At 37.6% G+C, this 20,084-nt stretch overlaps 1 protein-coding gene across 3 annotated transcripts in view; it reads left to right on the forward strand.

Moving 5' to 3' along the window:
- The window catches only part of RANBP17 (RAN binding protein 17), a 195,032-nt gene that overhangs the window by 95,308 nt on the left and 79,640 nt on the right, over positions 1–20,084 (forward strand). For all 3 annotated transcript variants that reach the window (XM_081944687.1, XM_081944686.1, XM_081944685.1), the window contains exons 15-16: positions 10,472–10,545; positions 11,033–11,113. In XM_081944687.1, coding sequence (XP_081800813.1) covers positions 10,472–10,545; positions 11,033–11,113 — 155 coding nt within the window. The remainder of the gene's footprint in view (positions 1–10,471; positions 10,546–11,032; positions 11,114–20,084) is intronic.

Here is a 20,084-nt window from a genome sequence, read left to right on the forward strand (position 1 = left end):
GTGCCCAGCGAGTGTATGCATTCAAGCATCTCTGTGACGCTCCAGTTGCTCCGCGGAGTGTCGCGCAGGTGCTGTACGTGCCATGCGCCTGCGTGGAAGCGCAGAAGCCTTTAAACTCCGGTAAGGAGCTCGGGTGGGCGGGTAGGCCCTCCGGAGCACCGTACCGGAACGGTATCTGGTGCTCCGGGCTGGCTCCGGTATGCCCGTACCGGGGCATACCGTCTGCAACCCACCACTGATACAGTTCAAGATGTATACCAAGCTACCTAAGTTCATGCAAAGAACTATATTATCTTTTCCTCCATTTTGAACAAGTAGCCTTTCTTCCATGTTCTAAGCTAAAACAAAAATAAAAACCTGCAGATACTTTTAAAAGTAATTCATGATGGGGCTGAAATAGCTTTTCAACAGAAAGCAAATGTAACACCCCTTTTGTTTCTAGTTTTATTTTCTTATTGCCAGTTCGAACTGTTGAGTTGCATTTTTATTACCTATGTAATGTTTGTTTCTTCTTTCATTCTGAACTGTTCTTATGCTTTATCATTTGTATGTTTCTGTAACTATACTTTGCCTCCCATCTTTCATTATGTATGAGACAAACATACATTACTTTCTATTGAAACCTGTTGTGAAATAGTTTTCTCTTTCTGATTTTAGCAATAATATTTTTTTCTGAAAATTTTAAAATTATGGTAAGGGATAACAAAGCAGTTAGGAAGATGCATTTACAGGTCTCACCATAGTCCAGTCTTGCTGAAAGAGATTTAAAGGCAATGTATTGTTAAGTTAGTCAGCCCCCACCCCAAATATATTATTATTCATTTGGGAGAGGCAAGTTAGAAGTATTTTGCATTTTGTTGAAGTGCGGGTTTTTAAAAAAAAAGATCTTTGAAAAGAATGTGCTTTAATTTGCTGCATTTCATCCATTTTTTGTAATTATTGAACATAATATAAATATATAGTTTGTTCTTAATATTTTGTTAAGGTTGTAGAATTCTATGTTTAAAGAAAATAGTCATAAAAATAATAAGGAAAATTGTATTTATATATATTGATATCAAGAAAATCTAAAATCATTAAGTATATGTTCCATGTATAATTGAGTGATAATATTTCTGAGATTCTATAATAGGACAATGATTAAGGATAAAAGATAGTGAGTATAGATTCCTCTTTTTTTTTACTATATTGCTAAATTAAACAATCTTTTGGTATCTCAATGAGTCATGGGGACTTTCTTGGACATTTATAATTCTTGAAATTGCATATATAAATAGATTTTCTTAAAAATATATTGGAAATTCTTATTTCTGTATTATTATTTCCTTTTTAGTAGAATATGTGACTATAATTTATCTTTGGCAAGTACAGAGAAAACATGCTTCTTAAGCACAGTATGAATTAAAGGAATGTTTTCTTCAAGGCTATCGTGTGCTAGTGAATACATTATTTATTTTAGATAACAAATTTTGTATTCCTTGTGTAATTGTTTATATACTGACCAGGATGAACGTGTTACTGAATAAGGGTATATGTATAATTTTAGGTATAGCTCAGAGCTGCCTTCAGCTCTTAGATAAAAGGTCAGATTTTAGTAAACTGGTTAATAAGACATAAATATAGACATTTCATATGATGTACCATGTAAATGTAAACCTTTGTAGTTACACGTTTTTGCAGCTGGAGAATTGTTTTAAAAGGCATGTAATTTATTAGCTATCGGTAGCTACTTTATTGCTTTGCCGCACTGCAGTAATAAATAAAAGAAAGTGAACTGATTTTACAAATGGCACACAAGGTGCACATTTTGTGAAAAAAAGTCTTTTTTTTAAGAATTGGCATTAAATCCTTTTTTTGTGATGACAAAGAGGCTAAGAGTGCAAACTGTATTTTCTGTTTATCGAAAACAGAGTCTTTTTTTCTCGAGGGCATTTTTTCCTATGATCATCAAGGGATTTCAAAAGCAATAAAGTGTGGAATCATTGTTCGACTTGAACAGTATTAAAACTTAGGTTTTAATTTGGTGAAGTAATAAGATTTGAACCTGTCTCATGTTACAGCACTGTAAGGCATTTAGCAATTGTATTTTAAAGGAGGTTTTTAAAATGCATCTCACTTGTAGGATAACAGTCTGTCTAATAATTAATAGCGTCTTCTTGGTATGAACTGCTTTTTTCATATGAGTTATTTAGGTTTGTTAGTAAAGACTACAATAACTGTAAGGATATTCATTCCTAATGAAGCAAATATCTATTTTTTTTCTTCTTCTGTCCAATTGCTGTTGAGGTTATATAGCTAATAATGTTTAGAGATATTGTTTGCTAGCGTTACTTGAAAATTCAAATAGATATCATGATTAGAGCAGCAATATATCCTATTCAGATATCAATATCAAGTAATAAAATATTAATCATTTAGCAAAGTAGCATTACATAAATGCATTGTTTTCTTACATGTTGCAAGTGTGACACAATGACACCTGACTTGCTTTGTAAAAGCTACATAAAGATATAAACTGTAACAATCTGTACCTGTCCAATGGTGTGTAGATAATTAATCTTTTATTATTCTAGTGGGACTTGCTCAAAGTGGCTACAGATATTTAATTTCAGAAAACCAAGCTGTGATCTTTCAGGAAGATACACATACTAACTGCCTCAATTAGCCATAAGGATTTCCCCCCCTTTCATTTTAATAGATGGCCAGACTATAAATATTAGAGGATCTGAAATAAATCAACATATTATCATAGGGATACAATGTGTGAGAGCTATTGGTGTTTGGGAACCTTTGACAGATAGTTTGGATGAGGCAGATTGTCCGCCTTTCGTATCTGGCCTCCATTACTATGCCTGCAGGCAGTTTAGTCTTATAGTTGTATACTGATGTCAGAATTACTACTGAGTGGCTAGCAATGACAGATGTCTATAATTACAGGCAGTGCTTTTAGTAGTTCAAAAGACCCAGCTTATGTTGAACAATTATCTTATTTCTGGTCTGCCGAAGAGTAGTGTTCAAATTGCTAATATTAACTATGGTGTGTTTTCTGCCTTCCCCCAAGGCTTCGATATAAATGTGTAAAAGGCATTCTATTATATATCTTAAGGAGGCCCCAATCCAGGAGATTTTATACATTTTGTTGATTTATGAACAGTTCTCCGCTATGCAAATGGTTTGTGCTCTCATCTATTAGGGAATTATAATTTTTCTAAGTCATCAGTTTCGCAACAATCAATAAGACATTTGTTAAGCAGTGCTTGCAGGATATAGGGGAAATTTATATCCTCAAGTATTAGAAACTGGTTGTTTTCCTCTCTGCTGAAGACATTTTGCATATGAATGACAGCATCCACATATGCAGCCATGCACATAAGCTCCTTTGTAAATGACCTTCAACGTAGTTGAAATGAGATGATCCCCTTTCTCTGCCAAAGATGGTTACCCAAGTATGTCATTAGTTACAGTGATGCATTAATTGATATAATATAGCCCTGTGATGGCGAACCTATGGCACGCGTGCCACAAGTGGCACGTGGAGCCATTTGTCAGGGCACGCGAGGCACTGCCCTGTCAGCTGAGTTCACCTTTTTAAAAGCTATTTTTCGCCTTCCCCAGGCTCCAGAGGCTTTATAGGAGCCTGGGGAGGGCGAAAAGAGCCTCCCCCGCCCCCCCAGAGGCTTCAGGGACCGTCCCTGAAGCCTTCGGAACGCTTAAAACCACCCTCCGAGCAAACCGGAAGTGACTTCTGGGTTGCTCTGAGGGTCGTTTTAAGCGCTCCGAAGGCATCAGGGAAGCCTCAGACGGTCCCTGAAGCCTTCAGAACGCTTAAAACGACCCTCCGAACAACCCGGAAGTCACTTCCGGTTTGCTCGGAGGGTGGTTTTAAGTGTTCCGAAGGCTTCAGGGACGGTCCCTGAAGCCTCCGGGGGGGGGGGGCTCTTTTCGCCCTCCCCAGGCTCCTATAAAGCCCCTGGAGCCTGGGGAGGGCAAAAAAAATGTAAAAATGGGGCATGCGCACTGGGGGGGGTCGCACGTTGCATTATGGGTGCAGCACGCCCACCCTTGACCCCCCTGCACTCCCCCCACTTGTGGCACGCGAGCCAAAAAAGGTTCGCCATCACTGATATAGCCTATCTTGTTGCAGTTATCAGGATCACCCTGGTAAGTCTATTAAAATTCTTGTTGGAAGGAAAGAGACAGAAACAAGGAATAATGTTCTTGTCAGTTCCAATGTGATTTTTGAATAGGGAAAAATAATAATGTAATATATTGCATAATAATATCCAAGAAAGTAATATATAAATGGTATTAGCCAGGCGAGGTAATGATATAGACTAGAGCAGTGATGGCGAACCTTTTTTGGCTTACGTGCCATAAGTGGTGGGAGCGCAGGGGGGTCGTGTGCTGGCGTGCCACACTCATAATGCAATGCGCGACCCCCCAGTGCGCATGCGCACACTACAGGCGCGATCCTTCATTTTTTGCATGCTTTTTTCGCCCTCCCTAGGCTTCAGAGGCTTTATAGGAGCCTGGGGAGGGCAAAAACAGCCTCCCCCCACCGGAAGCCCTCCGGAGGCTTCAGGGACCTTCAGGAGGCTTCCCTGAAGCCTCCGGAGCAGTCAAAACGACCTTCCGAGCAAACTGGAAGTTTTGAGTGTTCCAAAGGCTTCAGGAACCTTCAGGACGCTTCCCCGAAGCCTCCGGAGCAGTCAAAACAAACCTCTGAACAAACCGGAAGTCCATTCCCGAACTTCCGGTTTGCCCTTAGGGATGGTTTTTTGCGCTCTGGAGGCTTCAAGGAAGCTCATGAAGCCTCCGGAGGGCCTCGGGGTGGGGGAGAGGCTCTTTTCGCCCTCCCCAGGCTCCTATAAAGCCTCTGGAGCCTGGGGAGGGCGAAAAATGGTTTTAAAAAAAGGGTGAACTCATCTGACAGGGCAGTGCCTCGCGTGCCCTGACAAATGGCTCCGTGTGCCACCTGTGGCACGCGTGCCATAGGTTCGCCATCTCTGGACTAGAGGGAAGAAGTCAATGCTCATAACCCATGCTTCCATGCTTTCCATACAAAAAATTCCAAGTTCATACCTCATATTGTAAATAGAGCTAAAAAAGATTCCTGTCTTTGATCTTCACAAATTGTCATCTACTGTAGACACTAATGAGCTGGATAGGCAAGTGCTCCAGCATAGTGTTGAGGCATCTTAATAAGACCCAGCTTCCCTAACCAGGCATTCTTCAGCTATGTCACCAGAGTTGTTGCTGAAACCCCACTTCTGCTGGCACATTTCTCAGAAGATAGCGACAGACCTGGTCTAATTCTTAATTTTGAGATCATCCAAGATTAGACATACACAATTGAATTGGGATTCCGGACAAACAAACATAAAACTAGATTTCAAGGATTTGTTGGGGATGAAAATGCACTGAGAGTAGTTACATTATATGTTTCAAAATACTGTTTTCATCTTCCTTCATACTCAGGATAGTTGTCAATAAAATTGTAGTGCTGTTGCATTTAAACGGCTTTTCCTCCCACCACTATGGCAGGAAAATTAGTTGCATGTTATTTGTATATTTTATTTCCAAAATAATCCCCAATTTAACATTAGGTTTAGACCTGAACACCATTGTCAATTATCAGGGTTATAGTATGAGTCCAAAAAAATCTGAAGAATTAAATATTACCCATTTGTAATTTACTGCTCATATAAATTGCTGGTCACTTTGTGAATTTAGTTGCATGGAAGGGGAGAGGTCCTAGTTTTTCCTTTTGTAACTGCTACTTTTTATCTTGCTGAGAACAGTAGTAATTTCAAATTAGCTTATTTTCAATTGACATGAAGTACATATGTGCATTTTATATTCTGGCTACTTATGCCTGAGCAGGTATATTCACATATAAAAGTAAGAAACAACCTAAAGAAATAGCAAAGTAAAATGTAAAGTAAACCATCATATTTTCCTCATTCCTTCCATTCTGCTTACCTTCTCTCTGAACTTGGCTGGAAATAGCTTGTTTCCCCTATATTATCCATTGACCAAAATAATAATAATGTAATAATGGTGTCTGTAACAATGTCCTTTTTGCCAGCAAAGCCTGAATAAAGTTCAGAAAGTGGTAAGATCTAAAATATTTATGCTGGGCCTCTGGGTAATAACTTTGCTGTAATTTTGTGAAGATTCGCTATCCCAAATCTTAATTCATTATTATAGCCCTTACAAAACACAAAACCAATGCTTTCTGGTATTTTTGTATTTGCACAGTGTGAAGGATTCATTGTTCTAGTTTAATTTGTTTCATGTGGTGTTTTTGAGTACATTCCATACAGAGCAGTTATTGAATTTCTCTGACTGTCATTATATACCCGAACAACCTTTAGGAACTCTCATTCTCCATCTCCAATTTTATAATATGCTTCATATTTTAAGGATTGACATAATTAGCTGCTGCTTTTTAGCTAAACATATCTGGGGCCAAAGGATTATATTAACATTATAGTAGTGGAACTTTAATCTGTGTAATGGTTATAACATACTTCCTCAATGTAAAATTAAATTCAAACTTGAAGTTCAATTTCCGTCTCCTACACTCTTTGAATACCATTAGACAAGCAAGATATTCTTTGCAATGAAGAAACAATATAAACAGGGTGTTCTCATTTCTGTGTTGCTAAAACGTTATGGCATTTCAGATATTAATTTGGGAATAATATAGTTAGATGCTGCTTTGTCCTCATCATACTGCTTTATGAGGAGAGCTGCAATTTGAATGGAAGTCATAATTGAACATTATCTTGATTTCAGCCAGTGCTTAAATATTATGCTTAGAAATTAACCGTCAGATTTTTTCAGGCTACAGTTCTTATAAATCAAATCAGTATGGTTATGGATTATTGAGGTCATAATCTAAAACGTGAAAGGCACCAGATTTCTTATCTCAAGATGAAGCCAAAAGTGTTTAGTATGGATTGTGGATACATTAGGCCAGTGATGGCAAACCTTTTTGTAAATGCGTGCCAAAACTGTGTGTCTGCACAATAGCGTGAACGCATGTGCCCACACTCACAATGAAATGCCCACCTGCCCATGCGCGCACAACTGCTGCACATCGTGCATGACTCTCCCCCCCATGGGGGGGAGCTTTCCTGAAGCCTGGGGAAAGAAAAAATGGCCTCCCCCAGCCCCCCGGAGGCCCTCTGGAAGCCGGAAACTGATCATTTCTGAACTTCCCATTGGCTTGTTGGGCCTGTTTTTCGCCCTCCCCAGGTTTCAGGAAAGCTTCTGGAGCCTAGCGAATCTTAAGACATAGAATTTTCATAGCCATAAAATGTCCACTCCTGCTTCAATTGACTCATTATCTATAGGAAAAACAAACATAATAAAGTTCTATGCAATACCACATAATTTATACTTTATATGGTCATTTTCAACTATTCTAATATAAGAAGCTTCTCTTTCCCAGAACATGTTTAACTATGTTACCCATTCTGCTGTGTAAAATGAGTTTGACACCAGTGAAAACAAATCAGATTGTTGTTGTTTAATGAGCTTTTCAATTAACTTATTCAGTGGTTCAGATAAATAGGTTTAAGAGGTAATGATCCTGTTTAGCGCTCAGGTTTAACTGTCAAATTGTAGCAGGCAAAGGACATCTCTTGGGATAAGGGTTGACACAGATCTTGATTGGATAATAGAAATCAAAGCTAAAGCATGATAAAAAGGAGTAGCGGAAGCCACAAGGATAACTGTATTAAAATAGTGTTCTCTTGTTTGACATTTCTAGCAGTTTTTTAAACTCTGTTTTGAATTTTAAACAGTGGTAGAGCAAAATATAGCATAACTCATTCTCTGTCTTTTCTTTCCTTTCTCCCTTAAAGTTGCAAGTAGAGGTATATGTTTTTATTTCAAGTCTGAAACAAATACATAGCCTTTCTAATGTTCTGTTGAACTATCCTTGAACAGTATTCATTTGGCAGAAACAAAGCTGCTGTGATCCTGGAATCATTTGACAGATCAGTTAGGAGAAGTCCGGGCATGGGTTGCCCTCTCTCATCCTTCATCTGCCTCCTGACCTTCCCAATGTTTTCTGTTCTCTTGCCCTTCAGCTGTTGCTATGGAAGTCCTGTTGATGCCCTTGGTTTTTCTTTCACTGTTGACCCACACCCTGAAATCATTTTTGGCTCAAACAGCTCTCTTTCAATCCATATCTTGGGCAAAACAAATTTCTTTATCTGGGCCAGTTTCACATATTTCCCTCTGTGTATGTAACCATCTCAGACCACTTGTTCTTTGCATGTTCGTTGTTGGTTTATTAATAAATCGTTTTGCACATACGGTATCTAGTTACATATATTGCAAAGGGTGAAATGGAAGCAGGTATTACTAAGAATAAAGAGAATAAAGACTATATTTTACTAGTGAAATGCTGCCTCTTGTGGTATCTTCTTCTTTGTCACTGGGGATCGTATATTAAAACACTACGGAACCAATGTTTGAATGAACAATTGTCTGTGGCAGTGAAATTACAGTTCTGAACATGCCAGAACAAATAGATCTGATACTGTAAATGAAATTGTAATTTCTGCACAAGTGATAGATATTTTCAGAATAATAGAGTTGAAGAGATAGCTGGCTTAAGACAACTTTTTCATTTGATCTTCATGATTCATAGTATTAAATTTCTAGTGTTGAGTTTTTCATGGAGCTGCCTTTTAAGACCTTATAGAAGGATCAATTAGTCCAAAAGGCAGAGGTCTGGTTATTAGTAGGTACTTGCTGACATAAATGTATTTATGTCTGTGCTCTGGGCCCTGCACGAGTTTCCTGTTAGTTTCCATTTCTAATTAAAAATACTAGTTTTGGTCTTTCAGCCCTACATAGCTGAGTACCAAGGACTGTCTTCTCAACTCAGTTTCAACCTATTTATTAGTAGAGGTAGACACTTATGAATGTTTTTCTCTGGCACTGCTGATGCTATCAATCACCCTGCCCACTCATAATTTTGTACCTACCTTGTTAGCCCTCAGGAAATGATTGAGTTATAAGTGTGACCCTGTATCTTTATTTAAATCGGTTGTTTTATTATTTTAGCCATGATTCAATTATTATTTATTATATAAAATTATACCATGGGCATTTTATTGTTGAAATTCTAACCATACTGACAGCCCTTCAAAATAGTCCAGATAAGAAGTACCATCCATGACTACTAACATGAGCTTTATTGTAAGGTTGTAGTAACAGAATCTTGCAAGTCTGAAAGCATTTCTCCCTTCCAAAGAACAAGGAGGGTGCTTTTCACACCTCCATTCCTTCTGTGCGCTGAGATATCTTTGTCTAAGCTCTACCTCTTCTCCTGTTTCTCAAGGATCTTCTCACCTATCGTTATTCCTACCAAGTATCTCAATTGCACGGGATAAAATACATTGTCATCTTGTCTAAATATAATCTGCACTGGAAATTCAGTTTTTTTCAGAGTAAATCATATAGTAATGGTAAAGCACCTTGTGCAAAAAACAACCACCACCACCACTCATGGACACTTAATGAGGTATCACAGTTTCCACCCTGTTTTATAACTTCCAATGGTATCCACACCATTTGGTATTTTTCCGTTGGAGTGCAATTATACCAGTTCATATGGGAATTATGTGTACGCAAAGTTTTAAAAATACCTCTTAAGATATTGCTGAAATAATTATTGTAGTAATCATTGTAAAACAAACCACAACTTTACAACTAAAGTTGGCTACTAGTTGAATGTTTTAAATTTGCAGAGATAGACACATCCTATCAATTTTAGGAAAGAATATAGCATATGGAAGGGGGCCAGGCTATTTACCAAAGCAGCTGAAGACAGAACAATAAGCAATGGATGGAAACTAATCAAGGAGAGAAGCAACCTAGAATGAATTGCCTCCAGAAATTGTGAATGCTCCAACACTGCAAGTTTTTACGAAGAGATTGGAGAACTATTTTTCTGAAATAGTGTAGGGTTTCCTGTCTGATCAGGGGATTGGACTAGAAAACCTCCAAAGTCCCTTCCAACTCTGTTATTCTGGAAGGGAGACAAGTAATTAGAGAGCCTGCAATTAATGTTTTACAAGAAGAAAAAATAGTTCCATTTCAGGAATACCTAAATTTATAGTATTAAAACTGTGATCTTACTCACATTGATCAGAGAACAGATCTCACTGAACTGCTTTGTCTACACATGTGTAGAAAATTAATTTACACAATATTTATGGTCATTGTCGATCCTTTCCAATCTACTTATAATTAGAACCAGCTTCTTGGAAATGAAACATTAGTTTTATTTCCTAATGTAACACACTAGAGAATAAGAATTAGGAGCAGAGACTAAAGTACTGTTGGTCTGGAACATCATTCTTTAAATCCCAAGTAGAAATGAACAACTAAATATTTTTAAATTGATAGCATGTTACTAAAATGCCACTCTCTATTTTTCTTTCAGGTTTATGCTCGAATGTCTGAAGTCTTGGGAATAACTGATGACAATCAAGTTTTAGAAACATTTATGTCAAAAATGTGAGTTATGTCTGTTATTGTATTCAATTGTTTTTGTTGCCAGAATTTATGACTTAAATATTAAATTTAATGCATGCCAATGTTACATATTAATCTTTAAATTTTCAATTTCAGATTACATGTGTATGTAGTCCATATTATCTCCCAGTCTGTTCCTCAGTATCACTGGTTAACAGTGTTCTGTTACTTCATTTGATTGAAATTTGAATATTTGCTATTTTTCGTATTTTCCTTTTATATATAATTTTAAATTTTACTTTTTCTTCCAATTTAATAATTGCATTAATTAAAACTATTTATGATAAGCTTGACATTAAAAGAGAAGAGGAGAAGCAAATTTTTGAAAGTATAGCAGCTTCCAGAATTATTATGTATGCAATCGCTTGCACCTATCCTGCTAAAGTCTTCATTTTGTGTACAGTTTTTATATTTTATGTATATTTCTCTAGAATATATCTTTGTAAATATTTTCTTTTTAATATTTTAGTGTTACAAACCTTAAATATTGGGGGACATGTGAGCCTGTGATTTCAAGAACACTTCAGTTTTTAAATGATCTTTCTGTTGGATATCCTTTTAATTGTGTATTATACATGATATTTGAAACTAGACAGTTAAGAAGGGAAATCAAACTTGAATTGAAATTTTAAAGAGTCTTAATGTACAGAGATGTTTAACATTAGTCATTTAGTTAGCCTTTTTGGTGCATAAAACCTGTTTAAAATATTGTTTTTCTTGTATAAAAAGTTCTTCGACTTTTTAATGAGCTATCAAACTAATTTCCTGCTTTAATAGGTAAAGTCTGACAACACTAAGTATTAGACTATAGTTAATAACCCACAGTGGCTGGATGTAAACAGCATGTAAGGCAAAACCAATAAAATGTTCTGTGTTTATCACAGAGGTGAGTAACCTGTAACCCTCCAGATATTGCTGAGCTTCAATTCCCAGCAGTTCGATTCAGTATTACCAGTAGTGAAGGATGCTGGGAGCAGTAGTTCAGAATTGTATGAGAACCTATCGGTTGCTCAACTTTAGTATGCTGTATGAATTAAGCTAGTCTCTCACTTATCATCCATTCATTCATTTCTTTAAATGTATTATGGCCGCCCACTCGAGCAGCCTCTGTGCAGCTTACAAAATCTAATACTTAAAACAATTTAAAAACATAGACAAAACAAAATAGCCTGAACTAAAAACAGTCATGAAAATGCAGCGCTACAGCTCTCTTCCCCAATACATTAACCCCAGACTTGGGACCAAAGCTAGATTTTAAGGACTTTTCAAAGACCCAGGAAACTGGGCACCGTTTGTATCTTTCGGGAGTTGCTGTTCTAAGGGATGGGAGCTGGAACAGAAAAGCCATACTTCCTTAGTCGGCAGTAACTCTTGTATTCCCTTAATGTGATCTATTTAATATTCCACCTGAATGAAATAGGCAAACTTATGGCACAGGTGCCAAGAGGTAGCGCGCAGAGCCCTCTCTGTGGGCACACGGGCTGTTGCCAGGTGCTCTTCTGGTTTCTGGCGCATGCATGCCAGCCAGCTGGTCTTTGCGGGCGCCGGAAAACAGCCTGGAAAATGGCCAAGAAACAAGCCATGTTCTGGGGTGTTTTCAAGCTGTCTTTTGGACCAAAAATGGCCCGAAAAAGGGCCAAAAAACAGGCATGTGTTCACCAGCCAGCTGGTCTTCAGGTTTCTGGTGCTCCGACGTGCGCATGTACGTGCATTCCAGTTTGGACCCTTGGTGCCGAAAAGGTTCACCATCAGTGGTCTGTGGAATGAACATTCCTTGGGAATTCAGTTTCATCAGAGCCACTGAGGAAGTAACCATTTCCTGGACATGATTTGTGGGACTGGGGTCCTGATTCTTGATCCATCCACTAAGAAATAGATTTCATTCACACAGAATGTGAATTTACTGTTAGATAAGCTCACTTCGGAATCTATAAATAGTCTAGTTCCTTCACTCCTCAAGAACTACAGTAAAAACACACCCTTTCTCTGAGTTGTTATGCTCGGAGCAATCTCAGAAAAGCTCTCCTACTGTTGGGCAAACGTGAAGGTTCCTAGAAAGCAGGAAAAAAGAAAAGATTCTTCGTCTATCATTTGTGTACCCTTTCCCAGAAACACAGGCAATATTCATTACTCCAAGCCTCCCTGATGTCATTCTTTCTCTACAAAAAGATATGACTTTCTTTGAATATCCCCTGCTATTAATATGACAACTCTGCAGGTATTTCATCCTGAAGCATTTCATCTTGATAAACAGTACTTTTCCGCCTTACATGATTATTTCCACAGATCTCAGGACTCAAGAACCTGGACCCAGGTTGAGCATTAGCACTGTAGAATGGAATCCAAAGCACTCTGTTTCACAAAGCTTTTAATATTTTTTATTCTGTCCAGTTCCTTTTAAATTATTGAGATAACATTTCATTCCATGCTTCTTAGTAGACATCGTTTTTTTCAGCTGCTGTTGTTTCAGTTTAGTGTTTTGTTCCCTTTGCTGCAAATTGCAATATTTATTACAGTATAATTTTAATTCTTTTTTTGTATGCCACTTTATTATGTCCTTTAGAAAGGGTTGATTTTTCTTTCTTTCAGGGAGTTGTGGACATCCACATACATGGGGCATACTAAAGATTATTCTTAGTGCCAGGGCAGTTTTTAAACTTTTATGTAATTAATAAGGTCATTTTACACTACAAATTAGTTTAAATGTTAGCAGTTTCTGGAGATACATTGAGGCTTTCAGACACCATACTTCACTTGTGGGCCTACATTATCATGTGTAAGTCATAAAGAGGAATTATTTTTAACATCTATGCTACTTGGGTAGGATACTCAGAACATGTTGAAGCAAATACAATTTTATAACTTTCAATATACTTTGTCTGAAAAAAAACCTGCTCACTTTTGCCATATGTATTCATACATACCAACCCTAGTCAGACAGATTCAGTAGAGCTGGGACACTTAACAAGGTATTACACTTTCTATCCTCTTTTATAACTTCCAATGGTATCCACACCTTTTGGTATTTTTCCATTGGAGTGCAATTATACCCGTTCATATGGGAATTACCTTTTGTTTGCAAACCATCTCTTCATTCCTCATTTTACATAAGGTGAACACTTCCAAAGCATGCCCTTCTGAATCTTTTAGTAAATCTTACTTATCACATCATTCATACATGTCAATTAAACGACAGGTAGTCCTTGACTTACAACAGTTCATTTAGTGTGTGTTCAAAGTTACAACGGCATTGAAAAACCTGACAGACAGTTTTTCACAGTTTCAACTTTTCATCATCCCTATAATCATGTGATCAATATTCAGATGCTTTGCAACCAGTTCATATTTAAGACTGTTGCTGTGTCCTGGGGTCATATGGTCATCTTTTGCGACCTCCTGACAAGCAAAGTCGGGGGGGAAGCCAGATTCACTTAACAAGCGGGTTACTAACTAACCAGCTGCAGTGATCCACTTAAAAACAGAGACAAAAAGGTCAAAAAATGGAGCAAAATTTACTTAACAAATGTCTCACTTAACAACAGAAATTTTGGACTCAATTGTGGTCATACGTTGAGGACTACCTGTAATGCATAGCACAAAATTATATAGCACTAACAATATGATAGCTAAAACATGGCTTTATATAAATATATAGGGATGATGGGTGGAAGACAAGAAGCAGATCTAACGGGACACAAGGTCAAATTTGAGACTTGCAGTGATATAGATGATGAAGTGGAGCTCCTTCTCTGTCCTTATTGCATTTGCCAAGCTGCACTGTTAATATTGACCAGGTCCTTTACTAGAGAAAGATGGAATGAAAAACCTAGTGAGTGTAATTGGTGACCCTCCATTATTCATTCCAGGTTGGAGGTTGAGTGGAGAGGATATGATAGTAGGGTAATAATTTTGGATCTTTAGAGCCTAGATCAGCGATGGCGAACCTTTTTTGGCTCGCGTGCCATAAGTGGGGGGAGCGCAGGGGGGTCGTGTGCGTGCGTGCCACACCCATAATGCAATGCGCGACCCCAGTGCGCATGCACGCACTACAGGTGCTCCTCCTCCCATTTTTACATGCTTTTTTCGCCCTCCCCAGGCTCCAGAGGCTTTATAGGAGCCTGGGGAGGGAGAAAACAGCCTCCCCCACCCTCCCGGACGCCCTCCGGAGGCGTCAGCGAAGCCTCCGGACAGTCTCTGAAGCCTTCGGAATGCTCAAAATGATCCTCCGAGCAAACCGGAAGTGACTTCCGGTTTGCTGGGAGGGTCGTTTTAAGCATTCCGAAGGCTTCAGGGAAGCCTCTGGACGATCCCTGAAGCCTTCGGAGTGCTCAAAATGACCCTCCAACCAAACCGGAAGTCACTTCCGGTGTGCTCGGAGGATTGTTTTGAGCGCTCCGAAGGCTTCAGGGACTGTCTGGAGGCTTCCCTGACGCCTCCGGAGGTCTTCCGGGGGGGCGGGGGAGGCTGTTTTCGCCCTCCCCAGGCTCCTATAAAGCCTCTAGAGCCTGGGGAGGGCAAAAAATGGCTTTAAAAAAGGTGAACTCAGCTGGCCAGCATGCACATGCGCGCTGGCCAGCTGACAGGGCAGCGCCTCGCGTGCCCTGACAAATGGCTCCGCGTGCCACCTGTGGCACGCGTGCCATATGTTCACCATCACTGGCCTAGATGCAAAGAAACTGGCTCAGATTTATTAATACAAAAGCCTGCTGACTCTTAAGACAATACCAATTTTCATTCTTCATGGGGTGGCACTTCCCCAAAAGAGTAAATCCACATAATTTTGGTGGACATCTGGGACTCAAGGCTTGTTGTGGAAGAGCAAGTAGCACTTATGACCAAAAGATTCTTTGATAAGCTTTGGCTGATATGTCTGCTGTGCCCTTGTTATCTATTAGATTTCTTTTTTCAGAATGGACAACATTCTCTATGGAGGACTCATACCTCCAGATCCAGAGCATGTACACTTCCAGAGCACAAATGTCCATTTATAGATCCCTTAACTCCTTCAGTTTTCAGTATTTTACCCATTGATAGTAAGTGTAGCATATTTGTCCATCCCTAACTCCATTGCAATATCTTGGCTGTATATAAAAAGTACTTAGCAGGAATTCCATTTCAGATGCTGTTTTTCCACACTGCTTCCAAAGCTCCATGTAAAGGAAATGGGCTAGCCTTGCAGATATTTTTGATGTTTCATAACCATGGCCTGACTTGTTCAAGTATTTTTGACATAGGAATCAATGCAGTGACAAATGGTTGTGAGTCTCCTTGAAAGATTCCTATCTTAATGTTAATTTCTTCCAATCTATCACAATTGACCAATGTCTTCCGTTGTGCTGTTGATCTTCACACAAAACTTTTGACCGACTCCTCTAATTTCTAGGCACTTGATTATCCAATCATGTGGCAGGGACTCAAATGCCTTCAGATGCTCCATGTAAAGGAGGTGGGCTAGCCTGCCAGATGTTTTTGATGTTTCATAGCACAGCCTGACTTGTTCGGTATCCGTGCTACATTCAACTTGTCGTCCTTCTCTTACAATTTTACACAATCATCTTGTCAGTTAAGAACTGATCTTTTGTTCCTCTGCTGTTTAGGTGGTTTCCTTTTTGCTCAGTTAGAAAGAGCTTCTTTTCAATTAGATTATGGGTATCCAACCTTTTGGCTTTCCTGGGCCACATTGAGTGTCTTTGGCCTCATATAAAATAATACAGTTAATGTACTGTGTATAAATAACATAATTAATGTTAAACATTTACAATCTTGTGTGGTGGCATTGTTAGTGCTTGGCCTCATATGGCCCATGGACCATGAGTTGGACATCCCTGAATAAGAGCCATCAATTTTAAAGTTTTTGGTAAGTGCCCTCTAATTGCCTAGTGTTGGATTTGTTGGATCTTTCATTGTCAAGTAGGTTTTGCGAGATGTTAACCATTCTTCAATTTCAGCCCCTTGCAATACGTTGTTATATTATTATTATTACTATTAAGATTATTCATTGCTATAGTATTTTTGTTCTTTCTTTCATAACCCTTTTAGGTGACAGATAATTTTACTCAGTTATTTGATTTAATAAGCAGTATAAAAAGTTCTTAGGTTATATACAAATCAGATTAGCTTTGCAAATTATTTCCTTAATTGGCCGCATGAAACGAACACTATTTTGAATAAATAAAATGTTGCCAACTAATAAATCACCCAAAATCACATAATTTTTATCTTCTACCTGTTTTAAGTGGATGCAGCACGGTAAAGCTAACCTAACTGTTGTTTCATTTTATTCTTGTGTGTTAGTATTAGTTAAGTTTAAAATTGTATTTCTTGGCAAATGAGAAAAGAATTCAGAAGTATTAAGACACCCACTTTTGTGCTAGAATTTAATATGCAACTTTTTATTGGAAAATAATCGTCCTTGTCTGGCAAAATCCACCATGCAATATTTCTGTTAGTAGACATAATGTAATAAAGGCAGGGAGGGCTATTTATCACAACAAATTTTGAGGATTTCAGGATTCTTTTTATTATTTTAATATATTTCTTTGGTATTAAATCAGAAAAATGATAAATTACACCTGTCGAGGTTGCTTTTCCTTTTTGCTGGAAAATGATGAACAACCCAATTTTGCTGGTCATTTTGGCTTTTTACCAGTACATACTTTTTTTCTCTTAAAAATTTATTGGCTCAGCTTTTAAAGAATAATACTAAAGTACTTTTTATTTCTTACATATGAAGTGTTTATAAATACTTCTGGTATTGCAAACTGTGACCTTTATAACATTGCATTAGTTTGTCAGAACAACTCTGGCTGTAGTGCTCACTTAACACAAACATGCCTCATTCTGATGGGGATTATGCCAGTGTGGTAGGTTGAAGATTAAGCTCCCATTTGGTATCTAAAATTTTGTGAGAAGCACTGGAATTTTTTGGGACATCACATTCCATTGACTCATTTCCAAAACACAGAGTACATTAAATTGTGATTAATTTAAGAGGCTAAGAAAATAATTAGTTTATTTTTAAATGCCTCCTCATTGTTTAATTCATTCATATGTATATAATGTCCTTTCAGTAACAATTGCCATGTGTTTCTTGAAATTGCTGCCTTTAGTACGCATAAGGATTATTTATTGCCATGGGGTGTATGTTACACTTTAAAAATAATTTTAGAAAGGATAAAAGAGAGGAAAGGGGAGAAATTTTAAGCAACAAGAGGCAACAAATGATTTGTGTTGCTGTCTTCTTTTATATTATTTTAACACTTTTCCCAAGCTTGCATATTTAGAGATATATTAGCCCAATTTGATTTTAAGGCTCGGTTATTTGAATTATAAATCATTACGTCCCTTCTAGCTTGATCAGTCATGGAATAGCTTTGAATTCATTTACATAATGGAATGTGTTAGTGTTTCTTTTATGTTGGTGCAGTGGTGCTGCTTTCATGTATTCTCTTTTGTTTCTAATAATTAACTTTATCATAATGTTTCCTGTAACTGGGCCTGTATACGTGTGTGTGTTGTGTGTGCTGCTTTTGTTTGTTTTTGTGAAGTTACTGCATGCAAATGACTCTTTTACATTTTGGGGTTTCTACTTCCTCATGTTTACATTGAGTGAAACTTTTCTTTAGATTTAAGAAAGGTAAAGTCCTCAACCTCAAATGTTTGGTTTGGGTTGGTAATATATGCATTAATATTTAATAATTGGAAAAATAAAATAAAATAAAATGAACATTTTAAAAATCTTATCCATTACAAAAAAAGAAGACAGCTTACTTAAAATTTGGGTTATTGAGCAATGAATCATGTAGTGGTATGAACCTGGTTTCCCTGATCTGATACCTCCCAGGAGGATTGAGACAATATTCCCAGAATTCTCAGTTTTATTTGCAACCTATTTAGGAGCTTCCAGCTCTAGAAGGTTGGTAATTCTTTACATTGATGTAATAAAGATAAAAATTATGGCCATTTTCCAGTATTGATTTTAAGTGATGTTGATAATTATCATGAGTTTATGATCATGAAATCTAATCAGTCCCTTTTGTTTAAACAAGCTACATGCTTAGAACAAGAATTATTGCCATTATGTAAATAGTATTAAAAGTAAATTTCCAAACTTAAGGACAGATAAGCTGCAGGTGAAACCACAAATATGTGGATGTATACTTGAGATATAAGGAAATATAAGTATTTTCACATTTTAATTTTAATTTAAATAATTTCCAGATTGCCAATAATTTTTTTCAGTAAAGATCAATTTAGTGCTACAATTTCTGTTCTGTTCCTACATCCTGGATACTGTAATAGTTGGTTCACAGATTGATGACAATTCAGGACTCAGTGTTATGAGCCTACCTACAAACTCCTCTGTTATCAGTAAAAAAAAATGCCTCCCTTCTTGTTCAAAAAAAAAGTGAGAAAGCTCTGTTTTAAGGAGAATAGGACAGGAATAATTCAATGGCTGAACTACTTGTAAACCTCTCTCTTTCATCTCACTGCTTTTTTTTAAAATGAAGATTCTAAGAATCTTCATTCATAGAATCATAGGGCTGGAAGGGATCTTGGTGGTCTTCTAGTCCAACCTTCCCAAGACAATAGTGTTTAGTCCATCCCAAACAAATATTTGTCCAATCTTTTCTTGAAAGCATCCAGAATGGAGCGGTCACAATTCTGAGTGGAAAGCTGTTCCATTGACTAATTGTTCTCACTGTAAGGACATTTCTCTTAAGGAGATTGGATCTCCCTCTGACTAGCTTCCATCCATTGCTTCTTGCCTGTCTTCAGGTGCTTTGGAGAATAAATCAGTCTCCTCTTCAACATGACATTCATTCAAGTATTGGAAGACGGCTATCATGTCACCCTTAATGCTTCTCTTCATTAGACTAGAGTTATTAGTTCCCTTAGATGTTCATCATATGGTTTAGCCTCCAGACTTCTTATCATCTTTGTTGCTCTTCTCTGTCTTCTTTCTAGGGGCTCAGCATCTTTTTTTGTATTGCGGTGACCAGACTGGACACAATATTCCAAGTGTGGTTTTAGTAGTGCAGTCTAGAGAAGTACTATCGTGATCTTGATGCTATCCCTTTATTGATGCCACCTAGGCTTTTTTGGCAGCTGCAGCATACTTCTGGCTCATACTTAAGTTTTGCTACACCAGGGCACGTAGTTTCCTTTTACAAGTATACTTTTGAGCCAAGTACTGCCTATTTTGTATCTCTATTTGGTTTTCCCTGCATAAGTGAAAAACCTGATTTCTTACCACTGAACTGCATCTTATTGGATAAGACCCAATGTTCAAGTCTGTCAAGGTTCTTCTGAATCTTCAGTCTTTCTTCTAAAGTGTTCCCCCCTCCTCCCACCACTTGATCTCATTTGCAAATTTGATGAGTGCTTGGACAAATTACATTGTCCAAAAATAATTCTACAAAGTAAGATTTTCAATTTTTAAGATTGTTAATGTTTATTAGTATGGATAATAAGTGATGATTTTGAACTATTTCCCAGTATTGATGCCAACTGTGGAAAAA

The sequence above is a fragment of the Natrix helvetica genome (genome assembly GCF_964273705.1).
Source record: "Natrix helvetica genome assembly, chromosome: 2".
Taxonomy (NCBI): Eukaryota; Metazoa; Chordata; class Lepidosauria; order Squamata; family Natricidae; genus Natrix; species Natrix helvetica.